Source organism: Oculina patagonica, chromosome 2 (genome assembly GCF_052425735.1).
Source record: "Oculina patagonica isolate OP01 chromosome 2, crgOcupat, whole genome shotgun sequence".
Lineage (NCBI taxonomy): Eukaryota > Metazoa > Cnidaria > Anthozoa > Scleractinia > Oculinidae > Oculina > Oculina patagonica.
In genome coordinates this window covers 42,506,400-42,523,379 of record NC_135759.1, presented here as the reverse complement: position 1 = coordinate 42,523,379, position 16,980 = coordinate 42,506,400, and the positions used below count along the sequence as shown (strand labels likewise).

The window sequence follows — 16,980 nt, the reverse complement described above, 5'->3', positions numbered from 1 at the left end:
AACCTCGGTTTCGTGTGAAGTGTCGACCCGCTCTCGGCTCTCGCGTCGTGCGCTTCGTCCCACCAATTCGTGTCCCTGTTGTGGCCCCGCGTGGCCGGCGAGGACCTCCGCACGGATACGTCACGTACGCAACACGTCTGTGATGTGGTGCACACATCAGGCATTCGTCCGCGGCCGCCCGTGCTCCGTGATGGGTCGGTCTCGCGTTCGGTACTTCACTTCCATCTGCTGCTCCTCGGGTTCGCTCTCCTCGGCCCTTCCTCCGTCCTCGTGTGTTCTGCGTCGGCAGCGTGGGGTGCCTCTCTCCTCAGCGATACGTACACATGATGTACACGCCGGGTTCCAGTGGTCTCGCGTCCGGTCGCGTCCTAGGCGAAGCATTACCGCCATCGCGTAAACAATGAGTCTGGTCCGTGCATCACATCCGACCGGTCCACCCGCCTCAGTTCACATTCACTCCCTTGGGTCGGCGGGGGCGTGGTGTCGTCTCTTTCACAGTGTCTATCCTCTCGATTGTTCCCGGGCCCTGGGACGAGGCTGGAGTTCTGTGTGCTGTGCTGATGGCGTACCCCACGTCTGTTTCATGAATTATTGCGGTATTCGATGGAGTGAGGAATACGTCACTTCGCGAGAATGATCTCCCATACCATTCGGTAAAAATGGACCATTACTTTTAGGTTTCCTACGACACATATGTTTTGGCTGTTAAAAAATTTCTTAAAATCCGTCCGTTACAAAGCTCCTTTAAAGGAGCAATGTCACGGACAACCCATTTTTAAAAAAAATTGCAATTTTTTCCATGTTTGTTCATAATCCATCTTAATCTTCGTCAGCACCGTAAGCACCGATTTCGCACCCAAAACGGACCGAGTTATTTTTAATTAACTCTGTCAGAATGCAGTGATATACAAAATAAACAGTCCTTTGAAAGAAAAGGTCAATCCCAGCTGTATTTATCACAAAACTTCACTGACGTGCAAATTGACGACGTCACAAGTGGTTCAATGACTGCTCCTCCAAATGTCGACAGACGACAGAAGTCGACTTGCGTCACGCGATTAACGCTTCAGTAATTAATGTTTTGTGACACGCGTCGCTTGGTTTGAAGCAAGAAACTGCGAAAACGCTAACTGCAAGTGACGCAAGGAGGTTATTAATTGAGGTAAGGAGTTCCTTACTGTATACTTTCCTCAGGGAACTGATACGGACTGTCTAGTAAAAAGCGAAAGAAGAAATATCATCAAGGCGGACACTACTTTTGTCTTCGCTCAACTCTGATGACTGTTCCTGACTGCTTGCAATCTGAATTTATTTCTAATCAGGAACTGAAATTAAAGGGTTGATTCGTTTGTTGCTTTCGAAATTCAGGTTTCAAAGTCTTGTAATTAACGTGGATCAGTCCAGTAAGTCTAGTGTTTACGATATGTAAGAGCATTGGCCCTTGTCGTCGATGCTAGCATTTCTCTGGCACCGTGCCTTTCGTAAACAATTTATCACCGTAGATACAACAGTCCATTTCTGGCTGTCGTTTGAGGGAAAAAGGAAAAACTTTCATGTGGAGAAGAAAAGCACTGTTATGACTGTTATAGTGGGATGTACGTTAGGCGGAATATTGGATTACAGGCCGTAAAGATGAACAAACAAATTACAGAATCGATACAGAATGCTAATTGTGCATATATAAAGATTGATCTTCTTATCATACTTTGACAATTATATTTCAGATTAGCATTTCAAAAGGCAGTCAATGAAATGAAATATGGTTAATAAAGCGAGAAGAATGTAGTAAAGTTTTTGAATATAATTAGAGGTACAGAAAAATTTGGAACGCAGCCAACACCCTTGATCTGAAGCACTTTAAACTGGACTGCCTCATTTATGAGATGTTTTTTATTAGAGAACTTAAAACGGATCTTAACACTTAATGTGACTCTATCCGTGCAAAACTTTTCACATAGAACAATGCGCCCGGGGGGGGGGGGGAACTCGCATATGAAAGTGACGGGGATGTTGTAAATTTCAGATTTTTGGTCTCGCTTAGCGTATTCCGGGCAAAACGCCAATATTTTTAGCCATAATGGTCTCGTTTAGGGTTACAAACGAAGGAATTTACAAATATAAATTATATTCTTAGTTTTCTGGTATCTTCTAGGGCTCAAGAAAAGCTTGAGCCACACCCAGATTGGTCTCTTTTAGGACATAGTTAATAGAGGGAAATGGTTAGGAAGCCCGGCAAACATCAAAGGAGCAAACAAAGAGGCCTTGATTTATGTTGGAAGGTCCACGACCCTGCACATCTTTTTGGTTTTGTGCTCATACACTATGCATGAATTACGTAATCCCAATGCTTCTTATGGTTAGCTGCCTGAACACACGTAACCACCTATTGTATTTTGTCACGTTTTGTGCAGGGTCAACCCCCAAAATAGCGAACAAAAACATACAACAAAGAACTTTGCCAGGCTTCCTAGCCATTTACCTCTATAAACTATATGTTCAGGGGTTCTTTTCAAATTTCCGACGAGCATCCCTGTCCGTTTCATATAGGAGTCCCCCCCCCCCCCCACCGGGACAATGCGTTCCGAATTTTTCTGTACCTCTAATTACATTCAAATTACTTTACTATATTCTTCACGCTCTATAATAAAATCATATTCATAAATAGCCATCGCATTTGACATTGACACTGACAGCGAAACGTTGTTCTAAGTTTACCAAGTCACGCTAAACATCAGCTCTGACGTCAATTTTGTCAACAGATAGTTTCACAATGTTTCCTGGCTGGTTCAAGGCGATGATGTCTGCAAACCGTTCTAAGCCGCTGACCAAAACTGAACGTTTCACTCAATGGTCCTCCATGGCGTACGTTGTCGTGGGAACAGCCATGCTCCTCACACCCTCCCTGTGGGGAATATTGTGGAATACAGAGCTTGTTGGTCGAACTGCCGGCTACATGCAGCTTGGAGGTCTTGCACTCACTGTTGAAGGGTACTTGCTGGTGATCGCATCGCGATCTATGCACAAAGTTCCTGGCCATGGGCACATCAATATAACTGTGCTTACAAGAATAATTCTTGTCAATATGTCCTTGTTTGTCATGTATAAGAATGGTGTGGCTCCTATTCGTTTCCTCGCGTTTTTTGCAGTGTTGGACAATTCCTTGGCAGTTGGTATGTTTCTGGTATGGATCTGCACAGAAGATGGTGCTAGCTTGGGTTTGTTTTTCAAAGAGATTTTCGGTCTCCTCTTTCGATTTCCTGCTGGTCCATGGTCCTCGATCGCTGTCCTCGTTGCAGGGGTAGTCCAGTTTCCAGGGGCTTTGTACTTGAAGAACGTGGACTTTCTACGAAATGTTTTAAACCTGGATCCCTTCTTAGGCCACTCTTATATATTCCTGAGTTTTCACTTCAGTTTAAATGTAGCTCATGCAGTGTTGTATATCTTCAATGGTCAAGCAATTAGCAGGTCTTTTAACATGAATTGCGTCTTCTATCGAGTGGCCATCAACATCCCGACAATTTCTGCCTTGGCTGTTGCTGGTCGAGTGGAGTCAAATCTGGCCATTTTCCTGGTGTGCGTGGAGGTGATGTTTGCTGCATTCATTCTGGTCTTCCTTTGCTGCGACAAAGAGAAGATACACCAAAGCAAAGAAAACAAGACAAAATGAACACGCGTTCACTATAGCAAATATGACTGAGCGGTACTCTTTTTTAGTAAGTTTGTGGACCATTGCAAAGTTTGTTAGCCTGGAAAAGTTATCTTTTTTGACAGAAGCATGGTTTATATACCTCTGTGTTTTATTTATCAATCGCCTAACTAAGGGACCGTTAGAAATCTTATATGAATGCAAGGCTAATTACACAACATTTTGTTGCTTTTGTTGAGGAAACACTAGCTCATCGCTGTTGAGTGCGGTGGGGGAGGGGGGTGGAGGTTCGCTGTGTTGAACAACCCAGTAACGAGGATAAATTTAAAAAAAAACAATTACTTTGTCCGTGGTTCAAGCCACGGTCTATTTTTATCTTTCATTGATGAGTGATACGCGACACTTGCCGGCCAATAGCTACCGCCCAGGAGAAAAAAAATCAATTTCAATTCATGACAACTACTATAGTAGCTGTTTAGCTGCTAACAACCGCGATGTTAATTAGATGAAATATTTCAACAAGTTTTCCTAAAACGCCAACGCCAATTCCACTTGCTACAAGTTCTGAAAAATATTTTATTTTCATGTCTATTTTTTCTATATATATATATATAGTGACTTCAGTAACGCTATGTAACCAACTATCAGACTTAATTATTTGTAGTCAACTTAGTTAAGTTGGGGAGGCCGAACCACCGTAATTATAAGCTTTCTAGACATTTTTGGTAATTTCTTTGTGTGGCAAATAAAAAAAAATTCAAATAACAATAGCATAATATGATTGCAGCAACAGCGAAAATTCAAATGGAACACCTTAAAGCACCTTGTACCCAACCCGTTGTAGGTCGGTTTAACGTGAAATAAAAAATAGTGAATTGAAAAAGAAAAGGGATTAAAAGTATAAATTTTAACTGGTGTCACTGCGAGTGCCAGTCTCAAACTGCGCGTTGCAATTTAAAACTGCCCTGAAATTCGGAGGAAAAGAGGCAGGTTTCTTTGACAGCTCACATTCCGCAGGTCGCAAGCACAGGTCACCGTGGTTCCGTTCGGGATTTTTTTCTTTACGAATTTTACTAACTCAATTCTGCAAATACTGTTGCTTTTTTGCTTGTGTCCTCTGGAGTCTGGCCTCTGGGCCTCGCTACCAGGTTCCCGCTTCAACTTCCGAATTTCCCATGACACCTTGGAAGAACACCATACCATATATGGTAAAATCCAAGATGGCGGCTGAGTAAGACAGCCAAAAAAGGAAGCGGCTGGAAGGAGCACAGTATAAAAACTCCGAGCAGCGATAGAAGATGAGCTATCAACTGTACCGCAACACAACACTGGGAAATAGTCTACAAGAGAGTCTCGATGAGTTAATACAGGTAAAATGGCAGTTTTCTTTCTCATTATGTGGATTTATAATTAACAATTGTGTGAGATCATTGGGAAAATTATTTGTTTCCAGTAGACGAATGCGTTCGACTGCCACGTTTTGTCAAAGAACGCCATTCCCACCCGTGTGTATGAACCCGATTTTTACTAAAAGTGTACCAAGGTATCACGAAATTTAGTTTCGCAGGCAAATGTTTTACGTTCTGTAAAGGTATGAGGCTTATTGGAGGACTTGAATGGTCAGGGATTTCGTTTAAGCTTACAAGATTATTTCAGCTGTGAAATAATAGCCATATTAAAATATGGGTGGCCATGGCGTTCTTTGTCGTGTGAATTTGTGTTCGTTACATATATTCTCGGATATTTAGGATTTGTCACATTTCAGTAGTTTTATTTGAATATGCTATGGGCTGATCTGTTCGCCTTTTAACGGTTGCGTGTCACATTATTTAGCTTACTTGTGAATCTTTTTGTTCAAGAACATCATAGCATAATCTCGATTGGCCATCTTTAAATTTCTCTCCTATCGATGAACATTTTTTCAGCCCTTTTAGTAAAGTGGCAACTGAGTTTTTTTGTGCAAGCTTTAGATTTTATTTTGCATGGATATGATTAAGTGTTATAATCTCACGTTTTTCTGCCTTGAATGTAAATTTAGCTAGCTGTAACATGGCATGCCAAGGGGGAGGGGGGACATGGATGCTTGCTGTCTCGCTTAGGGGTGTAGATTAATAAGGAATTTGGCTTCACTTAGCGTGTTCACGACAGAAAGCCAATATTTTTTTAGATGTCAAGGTCTTGTTTAGGGTTGCACATGAAGAAGATCTAGACTGAACAGGCATGAAAAATGTTTTTTTTAGGGGTCGAAAAAAGGCTTGAGCCAGATGTCTCCTTTAGAGGTTTAATTCAAATTTTCTGACGAGCATCTCCATCGCTTTCATATGGAAGTCCCCCTCCTGGGGCATGATTTGGGAGTTAAATTATAAATTATAAAAATATAACAAACCTGTCATTGTAACAGTGACTTCACTGTAAACATGCCAGCATGCAAAGAAGTGCATGTTCAGTAGCCCGGGGTTAGTGAATTTTGCAGGCGGGCTAGTGGATTTTATCCTTCACTTGCTCGACAGGCGAGTGAAAGGCTTATGGGAACATTTTTGAGTTAGTTCATCATGCTTATAAGGAATTTTTTGAGCTAGTGAAAACCACTTTCGGGCTAATGCGTCCTGGCTACAGCTTGCCAAAAGAGCAAGCTGGCAAGTTCTATTTCTATGCACCCTGCATGCTCTTTATTACAGTCACTAATAGTTGAAACTTGAAGAAAAGAAATAATACGAAAAGCCAGTGAAAGTGAGACTCTCTCTTGTAATGCCTCTTCGATAGATTTCTTTGTAGAAATAACAGTTACTCCCAAATGTTCTTTCTGAAAAAGCTTATACACAGTTCTCATACATGTAGATTTTAGCAACCAGCTCTGTTGCTAATCTTACATGACAAGTACCGGTATTTGGAATTGTTTTCATTCAATCCACTCTTCTGAAGTTTTCACAGGGTTCAAAGCTGTGTTCTTAGAATAATTGCGGGGTGCCCAAAGGCTTGTACGTAAAAACTCTTGGGTGTCTAGCTTTTAAAAGCATTCATGGTAGCAAAGTTATACAAGTCGCCCAAAGACAAAAGTAAGTCGCCTGAGGCACCCTGGCACTGCTAGAGCACAGCTCTGGGGTTAGACATCTTCTCTAGCACATTAGCACAAGCAAAGAATTATCTATTCCTGGTCTAGTTGAAAAAAAGATAATGCTGTCAATACTATTGTTTGTCTTTTTTTAGTCACAGCAGATTAGCCCACAGCTTGCTCTGCAAGTGCTATTGCAGTTTGACAAGGCTATCAACTATGCCCTCTCCAACAAAGTCAAGAGCAAAATTTCATTTAAGGTACTTTAATTTAACAGCAATTATATCGATGATCTGTAAATTTGTCAATCTACAGTCAAGGAAATCTGTTAATGGTTAATATAAAAATTGCATTGTCACAAAGTTAAAAAGTGTACAATTTTTCTGCTGTTTCAGGGTCACTTGAACACATACAGATTTTGCGATAATGTTTGGACCTTTGTGTTAAATGATGTAGAATTCCGTGAAGTTGGTGAGCTTGTCAAGGTAGACAAAGTGAAAGTAGTGGCATGTGATGGAAAAGGTATATTGACTTCTGGACAACTTTTTTTTAATGTTTTAGCCATTAAGAACCACCAACTGTGCATGAAGTTTTTTTGCATGGTAGAGTTGCGTGGTTGTGGATCTATTTCATACTTGTTAAAAACTGGCTAGGATAGACTAGTTTGTATTTTATTTTGAACTTCTTGATTTATCTCAGACCAAAAGTTGTTTGCCTGGATTTGAAGTCGAATACTGCAATTTTACCTCCAATTTTTCAAACCACTGAATTTTCATTTTTTTTTTTTTGAGGTTCAAGAAAACAGGAACCCACTGTACAGATGTGGATGCAAATTTTACATTTTTATAAGAATGTTTTTTAGTATAAATTGATTGTACAAAGATGATGGATATGCATCTTTTAGTTTATTAATCTACATTTATTATATAAACTTCAGTGGTATAGCGAGTGGTAGCAAATCGATAAAAATGGTGTCACACATGTTGATAAAAATGATATCCACACGTGTGATGTCATTTTTGACCAATCAGCTCGCAGAGTTTGCCATGTTTCTATTCTCAGAAAGCCAAAGTTTATTGGTATTAAGTCGAAATATTTTCGGATCTTCCTCAACAATCTTCGGTAATCTTCAGAAGTTTTCGGAAAATGTTTGGAAACATACGTACATGTATGACCTTCAGACAACATTTTGAAAATTTTCGGAAATCTTCGAAAAACATCACAATTTTAGTAGGTTTATATAATAAACATTGACAATAAAACATGGTTGCCTGGAGATTTGAAATTTATCTTCTTGTGTTCAAATCGCTCACTCATGCAATATCGATTTGAACACTCACAGATAAATTTCATATCTCCGCGCAACCATGTATTATCCTCTATGTAGCCTGCCAGTTACCCTAACACAAAATGGCAAGATATCAGTGGAAACCATGTTTTCATTGTTAAACATGATATGTAAAATACTGTTCTTGTTTCAGCATCAGCTGCAGATGCAGGGGGTTCATGAGTGGCGGTGTAGCAGTTCCTGATCCTTCAAGCCATAAACATAACCAGCAGCAATTCTTCACACAAGGACAGCTGTTCAATAATGTGACTTTTGTCTTTTAAAGGACACATATTTTCAAATTGTTTGTTTTGAGCTGAAATGTTTCAAACTAATGGACTACACTAGTACGATTTTGTCAATATTGGTGACAAAATGCTTTTAACAATATTGCAAAATACATGGTGGAGCCATCTATTGAAGAAATTTGATTGGTGGTCTTCAGTAGTATTTATTTTTATTAGAACAGTAAAAAATAATTATTACTCAATGCAGGATGTTTTCTGGCGTTACAGGAAGTATCACTTGTTTCTATCAGTGTTACAGCAAGGCGCCCAAATGTGTGACCACTTTTAATTTATTCACATTCTTTTGTGCAGATTTAATCCAATCAGAAGTCAACTGCAAGCTATCCACGGCTTTTGATTGGATTAAATCTGCACGAAAGAATGTGAATAAATTAAAAGTGGTCACACATTTGGCGCCTTGCTGTAAGTCATACCGTACATTCAGATCATATGTATGTCCAGCTTAATCAATATTTTAACATGCTCAGACTATCTTAATAGGTTTTTCAATAACATAACAAAACAGACACATGAATAAAAGTTTCATCACAGCCATACCAATAATGGCCCTCTACATATTCTAATCTTGGTAAAATCAAAAAGTTAACCAACTAATGTTCCAAGTGTTGTTTAAATATATACATATGTACAGTACAATACTTATAATGTATGTGGAAGTTTGATAAGCAGAAAGTGTTAAATAAAATTGAATTATTTGATTGGATACTGTTTAACTTTTTAATTTGTTGTACAAATAAATAATATTAGCAAACAATGCTCTATTGGGACAACAGAGGTTAATGCCAGGGAATTTTTGGTCAACAAAAGAAGCAACTGTCTTACAAATACAGCTGACTTGCTTTGCTTTTTTGAAATGGTCAGGGAAAAATAAAATTTTGCCTGCGTATGCACAGGCACCTCTTCCGCAGAGGTCTCTTTCAGTTAAACCAACAGAAAAAAACTATAAAAGCCAGATGCATAGGGTATGATATTTATTCCCTTTTGAGCCTCTTATCAGTCTAATTTCCTGCTCAATAAAGAAGCCTCGGCAGAGGACAGAGCCTGAACTGGTGAGAGCACGTACTATTCAGACATTGCTGCTGTATTCTGGGGTTACAACCACCACAACTCCAAGGCATCACTCATGATAATAGTCATCGTCATCATCAAGACCTTCAATCTCTTGTTGCAGTACACTATGTAAGACAGATCTAACAAAAGAAGGTAAAGGTAAGGTAAAGTCTGCTTTCAAGCCACTTGTCAGGCAAGGGCTTATCCCAATTCTGTAGCATTAAGCGGCTAAGAGTATTTCTACTCTCTCCCCCCCCCCCCCCCTGGATGGGATGTTAATCCATCGCAGGGTTTATTACCCCCAGCTTTATTTTTGCCAGTACCTATTTATACACCTGGGTGGAGAGAGCCACTATGAGAGTAAAGTGTCTTGCCTTAGAACACAACGCAGTGCCAGGGCCAGGTTTTGAACCTGGACCGCTCAATCCAGATGTCTGACGCACTAACCATTAGCCAACCGCACCTTCCATAACAAACAAAATTCCCTTACAATAAGGGCTTAATCCCCTAAAAAAAGAAATGGTTGTGAAAAAAATACTGCCTTATTGATCTTTGAATAATTATAAACTGTTATTCAAATGAAAAGCACTTCAGATTTATGTGTGGTAGATGCCGTGGCCCTTTGCAGAACCCTGGCCTATCACATGACATAGTAATAAAAAATGTTTGTGGAACAAAACCAATGTCATTGATGTTTTAGTGCAAGATTATCCACCACCTTTTTCCCATACACATTTTCACATGAAGTAGTCTACCAATTTCATCTTTTCATCATGCTCCTTTTATTTTTGCATCCATTTTGCTCACAACCATATTTTAAATTATTATTTACAAGGTCACCTGACAGTATTCTAACAGGAAAATTGTCCTGGTGTGTGTCTGGTGTTCCAGTTGCAAGTCTTGGCCGTTTAGGGTCACTGTCTCTCCTCTGCAGAGGTCTCTCATTTTTTCGTACAGTCTCGGAAATGAGGAGAGGTGAAAAGTAAGCTTGTGGAGCCTGGGGAGAATCGAAATGAAAGTGCGGGGGGACACTGGGAAGTTTTCCGCCTTACCCCATTGAAGGAGCCTCTGCAGAGGAGAGAGGGTAACTGTTGTGTTGCTGGGCAAGACACTTCTTTCATAGTGCCTCTTTTTTTTCTTCGAGGAGTGTAAATGGGTACCAGCAAAATTCTCATAACAACCTAATAAAAATACCATGCTGGGAAGGGGAAACGGGGAGGGGGGAGGGTGTGGTGAGTTTAAGCAGTGGCTTTGTGATAAGCTACCTAGACATGTAAAACGAATTGGACCTTCTAAACTAGCATCTACCTGGATATGTCCTGGCCTGCATTATTGTTTTGATAATGAAGACTTGACATTGCATTCATAAGCTGTTGGCCTGCAAACATTAATTAAATAAAAATTACATATTGAGTATTAAAACATGAATGAATTTTCTTTAAAAGACTTGGCATGTATGTGCTTTTCAAACTAACATTTCACCAAATGAATATCATTTTAACAATGTGTTGCTCAGAGAAAAAAATATTGTACACTAACAGTCAGAGCGGTTTTTAACCTCTCCCATTAACCCCATGAAAATTCTAATTTAGCTTCATACTTCCAATTTTGACATAATTTGGAGACCCCATTCCCATCAGAATTTCCAATGAGTATGGATTTACAAACAGAAGTTTATTTACAATAATAGTTATGCTACTGTTAATAAAATTGCCTTTTTTTATCAGTAAAAAGTTTGGGTAATCTTGAAAGTCTGAAAATAACCTGTAGAGGCTGACCCAGACCATCACAGCATGGTATTTTTTAACCCTCGGATTTCAGAGTAGCTCGTACAGCTAATATCTCCAAGCATTTCAACAGTACACAGCACGATGGGCAAAGACCAGACCACAACACCAGGAATTCCATGCCCTACTCTTTACAATGAGTGTGCAGGTTCTTTTACGTCCCCTGCTGACCATAACACTAAAGATGCACGAGAAGGGGGCCTACGGTTTATCGTCCTTATCCAAGAAGACTAGAATATCAAACCATATGCAGATGACATTGAAATGATGAAAATATTGAAATAAATTTCACTCACTGTATTCAGTGTCGTCATCATCCATATCATCATCATCATCATAATCATCATCATCTTCCTCTTCCTCCTCTCCTTGATAATCTTCTTTGTTTCTGTTTGTATCATCATTCAATTAATGTTTGAACCAAATACTGAGTAATTGCAACACATTCAGTTATCAGTAAGTCTGTTTTTAAAAGCCTGCATTTTATTACCCTCAGAAAATGAGTGAAATATTGCACACACCGAAAAATCAAATGAAAATCAAGTCTCTGAAAAATTATGCTGTGATATGATATCGAACACAGCATATTGGGGCTTTTATTAAAATCCATCATTCTTTAGAAGGTAAAACTAATCAGAGGGGTTTATCAGAAGGAAATTTCAATTTGTTTTTTACCGCCTAAAGGCTTGAAGTAATATAGTTTCATCACAATTCCAAACACTGAAAGGGAGACAGTTAAAATGTGGCATGCAACAGCCAGATCTAGTTTTTGATGAAATTGCGGTGTTTGGAAATGTGGCACTGTCTTGAACATTGACATTCTTAAGTCCATTAAACCAGGATTACACCTTGCATCATAAAATAAATGGCATCCAGCTATGACTACAAGACCATTAATGCTAGCTAAATTAATCTAAGTTAAATGTCAGTTTGTAATGCTCACATCTCAATGGTATTGAGTCCTTGCAGTGGGATATGATTCACTTCTGTTTCAGTTTCAAAACTATCAATTCTTTGGCTGGAGGTTGAAGGCTATTAATGAAAACAACAAAACAAAATTTTATAACACCAACCTGCTGTAATTTTATATGGTGTGCATCCTTGAAGGACAAGCAAACAGATACAACAACATAGTTAGGCTTTATGAAAGTTATCATTTATTTTCCTCAAAACATTTTCAGTGGGAGGTGCTGTAGCCTAATGGTTGGGGTGCTGGCTCCAGATAGAGTGGTCCAGATTCAGGGGCTCCCTGTCTAGGGTGTGTCGAGTTTGTGGGTAAGACACTTATTAATGTCCCAGTAGTGAGTACCTACACTGTAGGGGGGTCACATTAACCAGCAAATTTAATGTTAAGGAGTGACCAGGGCTGTGATGGACTGCCTCCCATGAGGCTCCCATCAAGGAGGATTAGAAATTTATACTCCTAGAAACCTGAGTTATGCATTGGCCAGCATGTATTATGCATGGAACTATTAGGGGTGGTGAATGTTCCTTCAAAAAATGCATGTCTCGCAAAATTTTAGCCAAATTTCAGGGGTCTCATCATCTCAAATTTTTCTTTGATGCCTTCTCGGAGTCTTGAGTTCTTTTTCAAGGTCTTGGGCTCGCAGAAAAGATATCAGTCTCACCATCTCGCAAAGTCTCGCATTTACCATTCAACACCCCTTATATTTATTTAATTGTTATTACAATATTTAGATTAGCTAAGTGGTGATTTGTCTTAGTATAGAGTGTCCTACTCAAGATTTTACAGACTATCCTTATGGCTTTAATATATTAATTTTTATACATTGTATGGCTTCTTATATTTTTATTCCCTTTTATTTGTAAGTTTGTGTCATTAAATTGTAATAAATAAACAAATAAATAAAACTATGGTGAATGTATGAGGAGTCAAGAATTGCATGTAACCCCTACCAACTGGGAGTTTTTAGTAAATAGTTCCATGGTTGTCTGCTGGGAATTTGTGTTGTCCGATTTCAACAACTTCATCAGTGCCATTTCCTCCACCTAACAAAATAATTCAAAGCAGACATATAACTTTTCGGAAATGCCTACTTATACTTGGTATATTTAATTCAGAGTAAGCCAAGATTTGAGTCAAGATTTTAGCTAACACTGACTCCGCGTTTTCTAGATCGAGAATTGTTCTAGGGATTACCGGTATAACTTTTTATAAATTATTACTATTTATAAATTTTCTTGGTTGTTTCCACTATAACCTTAATATAAACCCTCATAAGCAATATAAACCTTAACCAGCAATACCTTATTTTATCCTTTTTATTTTACGGTTATTAATTTATAAATTACTGCATGATAATTACAGTCTGTTGCCCAGTTTCCGGCCGGTACCAGTTTCCAGCCAAAAAATACATTCGTCGGTTATTTTCGTAGTTATCTTTTATTTTCGTCCACCGAAGCTTTCCTACAGAAAAAGGAACATTTCCGCTATAAATTGATGGTCCTGGCAGGGTTATTGGTCAAGAAATGGACGAGCAAGGTCGAGCTTTGTTTACGCGATTAAACGTTAGGCGACTAATTTTTGCGCTTTTCACTGCACATCAAAGCTACCGTACATCAACAAAGAGCTCGTTTCGTAGGAAACTTTTCAAGAAGCTTCGTAATTTTTTGACAGAATTTAGATTAAAGATGAAAGTGATTAGGGGTTCTGTCATCACAAGCCAGAATTCAGCTGTTTCTGAATTTCAGAAGTCAGAGTTTTAACAAAGAATTGGACTCGCTGTGCCAGTTTCCGGCCACCAAGTAGCACATTGTTCAAAAGCATTTTTATTAAGTGAAATAACTGAATTTTAGTATCTCCTGCTCGAGAAATTTATGAAATGAAATCTAGCAAAAAGTACAAAAGCGGCTAAAGCAAGCACAGCGTGATAAACTACAACATTTATATGTATACACTGCCAATGCATCCTAATAAGCGAAAGAAAAGGTAACGGGTCATTGACGAGGAAATATTCTATAAAACGGCAGGCGAGAAAGCAAATTCGAATAAACTGATATTGAAACTTACTTTTCGTTTGCCAAGGGACTTACAAGTCGGTTTAAGTCGAGCGGTTGTAGGGAAAAATGTGTTTTAGTTCGACGGCCGAAAACTGGACCACCTGGCCGGAAACTGGGCAACTTACTAGTTCTGCAAAAAATGGCATAATTTCTTTAATACTTGTCGTGCACAGACAATTTTTGTACATTTTTAAGGTAAGTAAATGAACTGTCTTTGAACAAAAAATCAGTAACTTTCCATGCATAAATGAGAAGTTATAGCGATTACAAACTAAAGTGGCCGGAAACTGGGCTAGAGACTGTATTGTAGAGAAATTTAATTGATCTGTTGAGAGTGATATTAAGCTACGATCTTACGGCTCATCCTCGGTGTAAGAACCTGTGAAACAAAGAACGACCAAGACAACAAAGAACCTTAAAACAATATAGAGCAGGAAAACAATAGCTCCAAAACAACGAAAATTGTCACAGTTTCTTAAGCCGAAAAAAAACCGATCTCACCTTCAACTTGTTCAACTGTTCAGTCAGTTTAGCTCTCTCTTCTTTAAGGAACGCCTCTTCCTTGAGCAGAATTTCATTCTGTAGCCGTTCCAAGGATGCCATGAGTTGCTATAAACGCTTGCAAGCAGAAAACGCCACAAAAATATTAAGATATAAACGTAATAAAATACCTTGCCTTGGCCATCTTTGAAATGGCACAAAATGTCAGGCGTCAAATTAGTGACGAGTAGGAGCTGGCACTAGTAATGGGACTAATTCCAGGGACACACTAGTGGTCAGTACTTGAAGCAACGCTCCAGCCAGGGTTTTGCAGTGCAGCGAAGACAGCAACGAGGTGCAGGTTGCCAAGGTTAGTGGTCGTAAGTTGTATTTCTGTTGATCTCCCATGGGGATACAAAATGTGTTTCACCCAGAGGAAAGGTGTTTCATATGTCCATATGGAGGGGGATAGCGGTGATTTCAGGTTACGTGTCCATTCGTTGCCTAAAGAGGGAATCACTCTAAGACTCCTGTAGAGGTTCTATCTTCGTCACGCGATGCGCTTGAACTAGAGGGATTCTGCATGTATAGCTTGTGAAAAGTAGAAGCGGGGACTTAGGCTAAGCGGTATCCAACACGTTGTGACACACGCTAGTTACGGGCTGGCCAGAGGCCACTGTTGCATTTGGAAGGTGATTTCATGTTCTCCCATTGAGGAATGTGGAATTTTTCATGGTTCAAGAGGTTTTGTTCCGAAATTTAATATCACAGTGACTGGAGGTGGGGGGGGATCAGTAATAAAGTCCCGTTTCCCGTCCCTCTTCAGTCCACGCTTTACGAGATCTTCCAGAATTGGGCTCCTACCATTATAGCTTTATACTCTCTTTTTTTCCGATTTCTCTCGTTTTTAAGATTATTTAGTTTCTATAATTTTAATTAATCTTGCACATATTTTTACCATCTGATCTTCACTTTCCACCCGACCTTTCTTCTCCAAGTTCCTACATGCAGAGTTCTCCATCGCTCCCTGCACATACTCTCTACCGGCGAAATTTCTGAATAATTCTGACAGCCATATTTTTTCTTTTCTTCTCTAGCTCTAATAACCATGCCAAAACCAACAGTGTTTGTGCTCGGGTGCAGTGGACTTATTGGATCTGCTACAGTGAAAGCTTTGTCAGAAAAATACACGGACAGGGTAAATATCCTGGCTGGAACCAGAGACCCAGCGTCAGAGAAGGTGGCAATGCTTAAGAACATACCTGGCGTAACAGTTTTACGAGCTGATATGAATGACAAGGAGGCACTGCGTGACCTATTGCGTGGCGTGATATCATTGTTTATCGTGACACCAACCGATGGGTTCAAGCTTGCTATTGGTGCGGCAGAGGTGGCTAAATCCTCAGGTGTCAAGCACATTCTTACAGTAAGTGTCCTCACTGTTGAACTGGCTGATACTATCTATGGAAAGCAGTACGGCGAGCTGGAATCAAGCGTACGACATCTAGAGATGCCATACACATTCATCCGCCTCCCTCCATTTGTCGAGAACTATTGGGCTTACAAGCAACCCATTCAGCAGAAGTCATCTTTCAGTACCCCAGGCGACCCAACCAAGCCCTTCTCAGCTGTCGTTGTAGCAGATGCTGGGAAGGCTGCGGCCGCTATAATGGCCGAACCTGAGAGGCATTATGGCAAGACGTACAAGTTGATAAGCAATTGCCACACTCTGGGCGAACTTGCAGCCACATTCAGCGAGGTTTTAGGTAAGGAGGTAAAGTATGAGCGAATTTCATACGAGGCTTGCAGGAATCGCCTTATCAACGTAGTTGGTTTTTGCGAGGAAGACGCAGACGGCATCTTAGAAATTTACAGGCTGACTGACGAGGAATGCCCATTGGTCAATGACCAAGACACGTCCCACTTTACCAAGATTACAGGAGAGAAGCCGACTACTTTAAAGGAGTGGGTATCTGAAGTAGCTCCTGCCTTCAAGTGATGGAATTAGAAACAAAAAAACAATGGTTAAATCAAGAGTTGTCGCTTTTACATTTAACTCAACAGATTTTAGGAAAGTTCAACTTGGGTTACTGCTAAGTCATTAACGAGGACTGATAATGTTCAGTATGAGTTTGTTTCAAAGATTAGTTTTCTAGCGGAATCTACATACGACTATGTTGCTTTAAAATATATTCATGCAGTTTAATAAATAAACATGTTGACTTCTAAATTATAGTACTGGTGCATTTATAATCTCGCCTTTGCTGGTTGGGTCAGTTGAGTTGGTAGGTATCACCATTTTCTGAACA

General features: G+C 39.7%; 4 protein-coding genes across 4 annotated transcripts; 3 read left to right on the top strand and 1 right to left on the bottom strand.

Annotated features, from left to right (window-relative positions):
• Window positions 1-1,046: 1,046 nt before the first annotated feature.
• Window positions 1,047-4,557, top strand: LOC144641565 (uncharacterized). Its single transcript, XM_078500604.1, has 2 exons — window positions 1,047-1,162; window positions 2,760-4,557. The coding sequence occupies exon 2, from the start codon at window positions 2,771-2,773 to the stop codon at window positions 3,665-3,667; it is 897 nt and encodes a 298-aa protein (XP_078356730.1). The 5' UTR covers window positions 1,047-1,162; window positions 2,760-2,770; the 3' UTR covers window positions 3,668-4,557.
• A 245-nt stretch (window positions 4,558-4,802) lies between these two features.
• Window positions 4,803-9,036, top strand: LOC144641637 (transcription initiation factor IIA subunit 2-like). The gene is made up of 4 exons (XM_078500686.1): window positions 4,803-5,016; window positions 6,854-6,958; window positions 7,094-7,220; window positions 8,180-9,036. The coding sequence occupies exons 1-4, from the start codon at window positions 4,945-4,947 to the stop codon at window positions 8,206-8,208; spliced, it is 333 nt and encodes a 110-aa protein (XP_078356812.1). The 5' UTR covers window positions 4,803-4,944; the 3' UTR covers window positions 8,209-9,036.
• A 129-nt stretch (window positions 9,037-9,165) lies between these two features.
• LOC144641607 (uncharacterized) lies at window positions 9,166-14,906 on the bottom strand. Its single transcript, XM_078500654.1, has 6 exons — window positions 14,693-14,906; window positions 13,088-13,180; window positions 12,114-12,202; window positions 11,467-11,558; window positions 10,692-10,761; window positions 9,166-9,523 (listed from the first exon to the last, which is right to left on the bottom strand). The coding sequence occupies exons 1-6, from the start codon at window positions 14,792-14,794 to the stop codon at window positions 9,451-9,453; spliced, it is 519 nt and encodes a 172-aa protein (XP_078356780.1). The 5' UTR covers window positions 14,795-14,906; the 3' UTR covers window positions 9,166-9,450.
• Window positions 14,907-14,976: 70 nt separating this feature from the next.
• Window positions 14,977-16,917, top strand: LOC144641567 (nmrA-like family domain-containing protein 1). The gene is made up of 2 exons (XM_078500606.1): window positions 14,977-15,041; window positions 15,769-16,917. The coding sequence occupies exon 2, from the start codon at window positions 15,780-15,782 to the stop codon at window positions 16,668-16,670; it is 891 nt and encodes a 296-aa protein (XP_078356732.1). The 5' UTR covers window positions 14,977-15,041; window positions 15,769-15,779; the 3' UTR covers window positions 16,671-16,917.
• The last annotated feature ends 63 nt before the right edge of the window (window positions 16,918-16,980 follow it).